The sequence below is a fragment of the Rhopalosiphum padi genome, chromosome 2 (genome assembly GCF_020882245.1).
Source record: "Rhopalosiphum padi isolate XX-2018 chromosome 2, ASM2088224v1, whole genome shotgun sequence".
Lineage (NCBI taxonomy): Eukaryota > Metazoa > Arthropoda > Insecta > Hemiptera > Aphididae > Rhopalosiphum > Rhopalosiphum padi.
Genome location: NC_083598.1, coordinates 55984123 through 55996428, shown reverse-complemented (window position 1 = coordinate 55996428; position 12306 = coordinate 55984123). Strand labels below are relative to the sequence as shown.

General features: G+C 29.3%; 1 protein-coding gene across 1 annotated transcript in view; it reads left to right on the top strand.

Annotated features, from left to right (window-relative positions):
* The window catches only part of LOC132919815 (uncharacterized), a 48388-nt gene that overhangs the window by 31101 nt on the left and 4981 nt on the right, over window positions 1-12306 (top strand). The window contains exon 3 of the mRNA XM_060981688.1: window positions 10415-10640. Coding sequence (XP_060837671.1) covers window positions 10415-10640 — 226 coding nt within the window. The remainder of the gene's footprint in view (window positions 1-10414; window positions 10641-12306) is intronic.

The window sequence follows — 12306 nt, the reverse complement described above, 5'->3', positions numbered from 1 at the left end:
TTTATTAACACTAGGCCTATCTAGTCGGTTTCTATGTATATATATTTTTCAGTTATTCTATATAGCTGCGCGTGCGGCTACCGCGGCCGGTCGTCATCGTAAGCGACATGCATATAACAGAGAGTATCGGTTCCTACAAAATATAATTAAATAGCTATAATAATTATATTAAATAGCAGTTCACTTTTGAATTATCGAAAAGAAAGGCTTATGTACACAATTTATAAAGTGTTAATTTTTATAAAAAGGTAATTCAAATGATTTATCATTTTTAAATTGTTCATGTATAAAGCCATTTTAAATTACCTTATATTTTTTGGAAAATGTTAAAAAATATATCAAATAGCTAATACTACGTATTCAAGTTAAAACGAGCAGAGTATAGTGATGACATAGTGCTATAACAATATTCACAGACTATCCTACATCTTCATTACTTAATTAATCATATTATCTCGATTTTGAATACTCATTAATAATCTAGTGCTTTTCAATTACTTATCTATGTTTGTTCTTTGAAGTAAGTTATAATCATTTTAAAACAATATTTTGTTTCAAAAAATGTTATTAAACAAAATATTTGAAATTTGAAAAATTTTATAAAAACAAAAAAAAATCAAAGCAGTTTATTCTACAGTAATAGACTGAAAAACGAGCGGGTGTCGTGTTTTTTTTTAAACGTCCTAGTTACACATAATACCATCCGAATCATATTTTTAAAAACATGATTTTATCCAGCAACTATATACGAGTTCGTCAATATTGCTGCGTTTGGCTTGTGTAATTACAGTTTGCCGCCCCTTAGAAATAAACTCAAAATAAAATATAATAATACATCCGCATTATTATATTATTCGATAAAGCACGTCATTCAATAAAACCCTCGACTTAAAAAAATAATAATAGATGTACACACGTTATACTAGCAATATATATATATATATATATAATATGTGCAAGCCACAATGATGGCCGTGTTATTATTGTTATTTATCGTTATTATTATTATTATTATTATTAAAACTTCATCGTCGCCTCTCCGTGTTTATTTTTTTGTGTCCCAGCGTGAGGGCCGCACACGCGTTTAAACACATCATTTATTGGACGATTATTATTATTTTCACGTATACGGGGACATTATATTTATATTATATATTATACATGTATATATGAAATAATGTTGTTTGCTGTGAGCATGCAATTGTTGTAGGAAGAAAAGAGGGTGGGGGGAACTGTCGCCGGCGCCGGACAATATATAATAGTACTCGCGGTCAAGAAAATAAAAGAAAAAAAATTCGAAAATAATTATCACACTTTCGTCACGTTTTATTCGATCTGAATATTTGACATATTTTTTAATGATTGCGAATGACACATACACACAGACATCAAAGTACGTCAGAACATACCTACACATACCCAAAGTAACCTAATTACTGCAATAATGCATACGCGCGTACCTATATTATTAATACCACAAATAAATCATGTGGAAAAAACATTCGGTTTTTTTTTTCATAGTAATCCACCACGATGCACTACTTACATAATTACTTACAACGCGACACTATACGGTATCGAAAATATTCGAAATGAAACACCGATTCGTTATTTTTTTTTCGTCTAGAAAATAGTATTAAGCATAAAATAATGTAATTTTATTATTGGGCATAGATTTAAATTATTGTTTGAAATGGACGAAATAAATGAAATCAACCATACGAGTTCGTCAAATCGAGAATTTCATATTTCAAATAGTATGTAATATTTATAGTCTCCAAACATTTATTATTTTGTAATACAGTTTCATATAGTATATGTTTAGACTTCAATTCTGAGTTGAATGAGTATATAGTATTGGATTTTACAATGACATGCCATTTTTTTCGCTTGACACTTTTTGGGGTAGTAAAACTTCATAAAAAGTTTCACTTGGCGCATAAATACATTAAAACCTGAACACAGATTTTACTCGAGCTGTAACATTTTTAGAATTTTTTGCAGTTTAATAAAAAATCACGAAAAAATAATTTAATAATCTTATTTGAGCAACTACTCGTTTTTAACTGGACCATTTTTAGGTATCCGAATTTTTTCTACTCGGATTTTGTTTATAAATGCGACTATATTTTTTTGGTGTGCCAACAAATTAGATAGATATAAAAAACTAAAGATACTATACTGTCCATGTGTTGTTTAAAGCTGAAACTAAATTATAAAACGGTTTTGTTTATAAATAATATACTCGAAAGATTGATAGATGTGTGATATTTCATGATATACGTATATAAATATATATATATATATATTATATAACGTATGTCCACAGCGGGGGGTTAACTGAAAGCTTTTGAGGGGCCTAACATTTGGCTTAAAATTAGTTTAAAGATTAATGTCTAATAATAGTTTTTATACTGCAGTCATGAATTCTGTCAACTTTACTATTTTACATAGTTTAGATGCATACAATTACACTGAAAGTATGTATATACTTACAGTACAATCTGATATATCGAGTGTTACATGTATTATCATATTATTTGTTACAATTAAATTATAACATGATTTTAGAATTTATACAATAGTAACAATGGTCATTGTAAATTAAATAATAATCGTAAAAAGGAAAAGTGCAAAAACAATTTAAGTGAACGCTATACACTTTCATCAATTGTTTCTATTAGATGAATGCATTTGATTAGATGCATCAAATAATACGATCACGATTTACAATATCAATTTTTTAGTTTTTGATTGATTTTACTTGGTTGTGTCAATTTTCAATGAATTTTTATTTATAATATACTTTTATTAAACACAAAACAATACTATAAAACAATACAACGTCTATTTGTTATTAAACACGATTTCTTTACTTTCAAGTTTCTATATTTACAACTCAAAAATTAATAATTTTGTAAATTATTATAAAAGATAAAGTATAATTTCAATTTTAAATAACTTCACGTCTTCACAGCATGAACATAGTGCTTATAGTTTCCATAGACTATGTTTGTATACAATATATCTATTCAGATACATGGATTTATACTGTTATAATAAGTCGTGATAAGCGGAAAAGGTAAAATGTTATGAGTTATGACATTCTGCTCGCGTAAAAGTTTTAATAATGTTTACTCGTTCATCTCATTTGGTGAAAAAATCAAAACTCAGAATAAACTTCTATTGAATATTGTTATAAAAGATTAATTGGATTTTTTAAAATAACCACCCAATATAAAGTTTAAGCGAAGTTTGTAGAAGACAGGTTAATTAAATACGCCGCACGACGTGAACGGAAAGCATATATATATATAAACGATAAATTAAACTGCTTGCAATATCCTCAATATATACTATATATAAATAACCATATACGCATACGATTTGTGCGGTAATACAATTTTTGAACTACAAGTAGGTACCACAGATTTTACAGTGTTCACGAATGAAGAATAACTGTGTATATAAAATACAGTATACTGTATACAATAAATACACCCATAGTCGCACGTATATATTTTTGCATAAGAAGACACACGCAATTATTTACATTATATGCTATCGGAAGTCATGTGTTGAGTTCCCGTGTTGAAATTCGTTCGCTGTAAAGAAAATTTTCGAAATCTCCTTTTTTTTGTCCTACAAAAATCGTAGAAATACCCGTTTTCGTCAAAGTTTTTGCGCAGATATTCCGAAAACCTGCGATATAACGTAATGTACAATTTACAATAAAAGTATGTACTGCAGTTTCTCTTTGTGCCAAGACGTAGTAGGCATATAATAATAACAGTAATAATATAATAATAATAATAATAATATAGAAACCGCGAACGAAGCCGTGGAGACGACGCGCGACGTGCGGACTCAATGCGTCGTCGCGCCGTATTGATCTCTATCAATTATTGTTCCCGTGGTCGGCACGCATATAAATAAAATAGCTTAGATTATAATATTATATTATTTAGGACGCGCAGACGTGTACACAAAGCGTAAAGTATATGCGACGCGTAACGACGGCACAAAGGTTTAAGGTATTTTATAAGCGAATCGACAGACGACGACGACGAGGATTATAAGTAGGAGCATATTGTTATATTTTGCAATTTACGCTCATTATGTGTGCGTATAAGATATATCTCATAAAAAAACGGTAAGCGCGTGTATTTATGTATATTACATGTTTATGCCTTACGATTTGTGTACAGGCTAGGCAGCAGCGGTCCAGCGCAGCTGCCGCGTCGCGTGAATTTTTCCTTATCCGGCGGCGCGTAATAATTGTGCGCGACGAAGATGTCATCTCCGCGCGCAGAGGCATACCGAATACTGAAAATCGATCGGTCGTATCGCTGGTTGATTTATACTTATATATAATATACAGAGTGATTCAACAAGCATGCTCACCTGTTTTTTTTCTTCAATAATCCAGTTGTTAAAAATCTGATTGTTGGAAATTTAAAATATATTTACTATACAACCATATTTTCAAATTCTTTTACTACTTAAGGAGTTTTTCCGATAACTATTCCTTTTCTCTTTTCTACCATAAATATATTACTGAGTAGATGTGTTTTTGAAAATGTTAACGCATTAAACAAAAATTTTGGACGAGTAGTAATTGAGTTATTTAACTTTATGAATTAAGAATAATGGATTTGGAAGATATGGAGGTTATGATTATTTGAAAATTTTAGTTCCATTAAAATCCATCAACTTTTATAATTTATAAAATAAAAATAAAGTTCCAAGTATAATAATTATTTTATCCAATATTATATCTATATTTTATTTATGTAAGGAACGTTATCCTTAATATTAACATTTTGATGTCTGAGAATTTACTCGTTCGGATTTTGAAGTCGGTACACCAAAATATTTATAAAAATATAATAATTATCCATTAAATAATTTATGGTATATAAAGGGTAATTTTCATTTTAAAATCAGAAGTTTCTACCAACACAAAATACACTCTAAATAGTAAAAAAATCACAAGTATTTGAAAATATAGTCTTAAATTATATTTAAAAAATATTCCAATAAAAGAATTTGAATAAATTCATTAATGGAGGAAAAATTATAGGTGAGCATGTCCATATCCGGTGAATTACTCTATATATTAATTATTTTTCATTCGACCAAATTGTACGTCTTTATTGACTACTTCGTATGACGTATACTACCAACTAATGAAGCATTATATCAATGACAAGCGATAATAATATTATAATATTATATAGACTGCAGCTGGAAAAATTATATCAATGGAAAAACAAAAAATACACGCCTCAATATTTTATAACGCGTTGCCCGATTGGAATCGAACAGTTCTTATTCCGACAATGAATATTATAAAACGACGTGTTTTTTGGTTTTAATTAATTCACGTGTGGCACTATAATAATTATAATTTAGAGGAAATAACAAAGTTTTAACGTGGCCTTGGGAAATTGGACCCACCTCCACAATGTGGGTTATTGTATTATACATAATATATTTATTATTTATTTAGATATTTGTATGAATGATTAAATAGAAACGCAGTTGCTAAATACGCATATACAATGTTTCTCTCATCTTTCGTTTCTTATAGATTATTTTCAATTTTTTCTTAATACTTTATCCATCAGCCACTGAAACATGAAACATCGTTTTTAATATGAACGGAATTTCGAGTAATACGTATAAGAACGTTTATTATTATATTAATATATAATATAAACTTACATATTATATTAGTTTCGCAATAAATGCTGATGTATTTTTAATTTTTATTTCCGAGTGCTATTATATTTCATGAAAAATAGTGTTCGCTTTCGACCTGATATATTATATGTATATATTTAACTTCTGGTCTCATAATTTCAAATTATTTTGATGATAACTATAAATTGACCAAAATTCATTAAAGTTTGAAAACAAAACTTGAGTTTAATATTATAACATGTAACCATAATTCTTACCTAAAATAATTCATAAACATAATAAAATCTAAATTTAGAAAAAGAAAAATGCAATTTAAGAATTTTCTAAATGCTTATTGAATAGGAAAATCGAAATAAACCACAAACTGGAATCGTTTTTAGAACGCAACTGTTGGTAATTTATAGATAGTTTACAGTATTACTGCAGCTTGTAGCTCAACTATAGTGATTGGCCTACAAAACAAAGGATGTTATAGTTTCATTTATTTTTCATCCGGTTGTTCGTCAGTTGATGTGAATTCGTTCTTTGATATTTCATGTAATTTTTCGATCAACTAGTGAATCAACTATAATTTAGGTTCTAAACGAGCGATGTATGTGTTGGTTTTACAATGATATTATGTGTTTTTTATGTAATTTTTTGGAACATGCAGTAAAAATATATTTGACCCCAAGGTCGTAGAATATTGGATTTAATTAGTACTTAAGATGGGATATCATATATATAATATATATAAATTATAAACACAAAAAACCAGTTTTCTAGAAAATATATTTTGTTTATTTTTTATTGTAATAAAAAATGAAAAGTTACAAATACTTGACATTTTCATCAAATATTCGGTACTTGAATTGGAGGGAGATAGGGTGGCTCTTTAAAAAAATGTGTTTATACATTTAAATGTATCCCTTCTGTTATATCCTAATCAATAAAAAAATTTTAATCTTAAAGTATTTTTTTTTTGTATAAGAATTTTTGCATCTTTGTTCTATTTTGTTTCAATAATCCATGCATTGTAAATATTTATAGTAGAATTGTTTAGATATTATTACATTTTTAAAGTGATGACTCTTTTTGAATAATTTATGGTCATTTGTAATTTTAAATATATATATATATATATATATTTTTTATATCTGTGTTTTGTGTTTTTGTATGCAATAATTTATGATTGAATTTGTCAAGTTCAACTCGAATAATTATAGTGATCTACATAATCTATCATCTATCAAATATATGACGAATTACAATTGGAAATTGAAATCTACTGTACAGCAAAGTGACTTCCTTAGTTTTGTTTTTAAATTGATAGCGTTCTACATTGAATTCACTACGCTTGCAAAATTAATTGAGTTTTGTGTAGATATTAACATTTAAGTGTTGAACTTATAATATTATACATAAATTAACAGTCATATATACAGATATATTAATTAATTGTGTAGCATTACATATATGATTTAAAAATCGTAAATATTGGTTCGTCTGGTTCACTTTATATTTTCTAAGTAGGTACCTAAACACTAAACAGTATACAGTATACACCATTCACACATTTGCATTTTTAGGTGTTTGTGAAGGGACTTATAGCTTTATACAGTTTTACAACCATCTAACATTCAGAGATCTACAATATATTATTATAATTTATGATACAAGACCGGTATAGTGTAGTACACTAGTTTAGTTTATTTAGTTACGTTTTCGAGATGAAATAGCATCGCAGAAGCGGCTGTAACGCATCGGAAAACGTTTCGCGGAAAATGTCTGGTGTTGTCGTGTGCATCATAATATAACCTCTAGGGGTCCTGTATATACAGTGCACACACACACACACACACACACACACACACACACACATTTATATTATATTTGCTATACATGTATATTTCGCTTCCTCGGTTTGCGTGCAACTCTCAGCTCGTATAACTTCTAATCTGCCGTTACTTTATAAATTCTATTATATATACCATTAAGTGTACCTAGTGTAAATACATAAATATATATTGGGTATATATATACGCATCATATAGCGTGGATCAGTCTAGAAAGTTTGGAAACTCAAGATTATTCGTACACGGTGGTCGTTGATCGCGCACGGTATCTATACGTAATAATACATCGAAATTAATTAATTTAATTAACCATTTGTTGTATGTAAATATTTATATGTATTTACATAAAACTAAAACAATCATATGTACCTACAACTACTGCTAAGTACTATTGCGGGTCGACTTTAAATAGAAAATTTAGCGTCTCCAAAGTTTCTAGACTCGCAGTTGTTATTGCTTGTTACAGCTTACTATAAAGTTACATAAATCACATAATACTATACACCGTAGCCTATTCAGATCTTTCGATTTGTTTAATCTCCGCTGGTCATTTGATATGTTTTATTTTTTTTTATTTTTTTTTGTTTTGCTTTTTCTAAACTACGTTTTTTCTTTCGTATGCGTTTCGTTCACAATAATACCGTAAGAAATATATTGTTTTCACAGCCCATCCCTACCGGTTACGGTGCGTAGCAGAAACTCTCCTTTCTTTCTTTCTTTCTTTCTTTCGATGCAATATACAATATACTAAAAAACAACGTATCTCCGTGTTTATATAACACGACAGCTAGTAGTTAGCAGCAGTGCCTATATCTACCTATATGCCACTATGCTGCTATATATATAATTGGTTTAAGTATGCAAATAGTGCAGGTATAGATGTAACCGTAAGTCCGTAACGTTATTTTTCAATATACCTTTAAAATAGAGCGAATAAAAATATCATTTTTGTAGTCATGTAATATTTTTGAAAAATGCCAAACCTATACAATCCATTATGGCTGTAAACACCGTCAAATAAAAACGAATAAACTAAGTAAACATATTTTAATTTAGATGCGTCATATTCAAGTACATGTTTATATTTATTTTGGAAAATGTATTTATATAGAATTGTCGTTTCTTTTGCATAGTACAGACAGTGTAAACATTTTAGACGTATAGAATCTAAGAGCAAAATTCTGTATGTATAAAATATAACACAACATTTATTAGACTGTAAAAACACGGAGATTGTAAACAAACTATATACATAATTTGTACATACAATATACTTACTACTTTATGCATAGATATATATATATATACATATTGTATGCATATTTCGTATACATCAAAATTATAATATATGTATAATTTACATATCTGTGCATGGATTTATATTTTACACATATGAAGATTTTTTTTTTTTAATATACAGATCATTACGTAAAATAAATATTAAAAACACGGAACAATATTCGATGAATAAGCCGTGCGTGCATGGTGTAGCACGAATGAGGGCTATAGGATATATTATTATATGTCATACTGTGTTTTAGAACGTTGTCGTCATTCGAAAATACAATATTATAATCATACATTTACATTTCACGGAAATGTCTGAAATATACATATCCATACCATTTATATTATATAGGTACATTTCCTACCTACGTTCGGATTTGGAAACTTGGTATTTTACCACAGGGCTTATGCTATGAGAGAGAATTTTTTATACACAGTATTATATAAATAACACTTTTTACGTCAAATATAAACTGGGTAATCCACCAAACACGCTCAATCCTGCATTTTATGCTTTAACTATACATTTATTCATTTATGATTTTTTTAAATTCTTATACTGTATTTTTCTTTACTAAGGATAATAGTCCATGATGAAAAATTTAGACTAGGATTTGTTGGGAGGGGTAGGTTGATAATATATCTACATAATACAAGTAGGTACTATATAACATTAAGATCGGTTTAAATATTATGTTACGACCAGTCCCGTATTTGGGGGGGGGGGGGTAGGAAGATGCCCGGGGGAAAACTATTTTAGTGAAATTAATTTTAAAAATGTAATAAAAAAAAAATAATCCCATTTTAATGAATTATGGAAAAAATTACATTAAAAAAAAGAAATTTGTATGTTTTATAATGTTATAATTTGTTAAAATCCTGATCATGTATGAAATAATTACTTTAATATTAATATTAACTAATATTGTTAGTTGGAGGCGGGCATAAATTATATGTCCAGGGGCAGAATATTTTTAAATACGGCGCTGGTTACGGCAAAGTAAGTATGGAAAATAATGTTATTCACCGTCAATATTTCAAATCATTGTAATTGAAACATGACGAAAGATTTTTTTTTAATTTAAAACAATGTTTCATTATCATATTATTATGTTATAACTATTATTTGTTTTTACAAGAATAACTTCTGTGACATTTACTATTACACGACTTATTAGTCCCATGACTACAGTAACAACGTTTATTATTGCAATCATCATTTATTGTCTTTCAATGACAGTGCTGGTACCAAGAGTATATCCGATAAATTAGAATTTAACCTATGTTTTTGCGTATAGCGTATAGACCTGAATCCGATGACTTGTTTATTCACAGACAAACAGCACAATCATAATATTCATAAACATGCCGTATCTAATTATTAGGCTTGTTATCATTATCAAAATTGTCGTTGAAAAATATTATTTTATTGATAATTTTCAGAAAACTAGAAGCTAGTGTTTTTTTTTCAGAATCTAACTTAATATTTCCTTAAAATTATGTATGATAAAAAAACCTCGGAATTTTAAAATACGAGTTTGGCCTGTGATTTTATTTTTTTTACATTATTATTGTTTTTTTTATAGCACCGGAACGAATTTTCAAAATATCCGTCGATGATAACGACGACGACGACGAGGATGATATCGCGGAGGGTAGTGGTGGCGATGTGAATTTCACAACATTGGCGCCGCCGACGAGCAGCAGCGCCGCACCGACTGGCCCGAAAAAGTGGCCGACCGAAATCAACATCACGTGTTACGCCGCCGGCATGCATCCCGAGCCGTCCATGAGCATTTGGGTGAACGGAGTGTACGTATTATATATTATATTTACTATGATATACTATTATTTTTTCTCTTACATTTCTAAGTACTTTAGTGGCTTTGGTTTACGTGGTTTTCGACTTTTTATGTTTTTTAATAAAGGAGTTACCTACTGAGTTGTACTTCCTACTTCCACCCTAATACTGCCATAATTACTCTTCATGCCTTTTTTGCTCTCCGCACGTCTTTTCACTGTGATTATAATAAAATAATACTACGTGCGCCCGTCGGCGACGCAGTTGACAAGGCACGCGCTGCAAACACCCGAAATAATTAAATACCGTATACCCACGCGTAAAAGCACTGTACTATTATGTTTGAGGTCATGGATTTCTTTGACTTTAAACGGTTTCATTTTTCCGAAAAACAGATAGATTAAGAATGTATAGTACTTATGCCATATATATATACATAATATATATTTTAATTTATTTAACTCCGTCGTCGTCATCATGCGATCAACAACCGCACGTTAGTTCTGCATTTTATATATCTGTGGGTCTTAGTGAAATCGTATATTGCGCAGATATTTATTTAATTGTCATAATATGCCTATGATGCCTATATACGCTTATGTTGTATAGGTATTATTTTAATGTGCAGATTGGACACACTTACTACGTTTACAGTAGAATTATCTGAAAAAAACACCGTTTAAATATATTCTACAATTCTAACTATACCAAATTGGGCAGGTTTTTTTTTAGTTTTTCAACAACAGTGACGTTCATAAGTAAAATTTTATACATGCAATAGTCACCCCGCTATAATAGGTAGAAAATCGGAAAAACCGGATAGTCTTGATGTACCGTAAGAAGTTATTTAAAAAAAAAAAAGAAAAAATGCCCATCAATATAGAAAGCTGTTAGCTAACGCGAAGAAAAACACATTCGAAATATACCGCATGCTTTTTTATGATATACGCACAAAATATCGTGCATTAGTGTTCAGATAAAATTTAATTTCGTCGTATTATTCCTCGTATTACAAATAGTAAATAGTTATAATAATATGTATGTCATAATATTATCATCACTTTGATATCTCATAGGTAAATATTTTATTTACCTCTTAAACATAATTAATATATTTTCGATTCCAATTTAATATATTTCAACATGTGTGCCAAAATAATTGATTAATCAACAATAGCACTGCAGATAATAGTAAACGTTATGGATAATCTAATCCTGCAATACCAGCTATCTCTAACGTATATAGGAAATAACGTTATTAACTGTTTGACGTTATGCGAAACAATATTTTGTACGTGCAATATTCAGTCCGGTGGATATAATTTAGTACATACACACTTCAAACGTAGATAAAACCATATTCGCGTGCGTGTGTGTGGTCCTGTAGATTCGTTAGTCATTGTTGTCGTTTTACCCGGATTATTATCTTTGGCGGCAACAAAATAAACATGGTGGTATATTGCACACACTGCGCCCACACAAAAGCCGTATTCAATTACGAAATACCAATTACGTGGGTTAAACTACTTTGTAATTATGAGGGTAGTGTTTTGAACGAAAAATACACGTGTCCACGTGATCGCAAACACGCTTAAAATTAATGTCAATTTTTTTTTTTCTATCGATACGTTAGGTTAGATTAATCGTAAACCATCAGTTGCGTGTAATGGAAATATC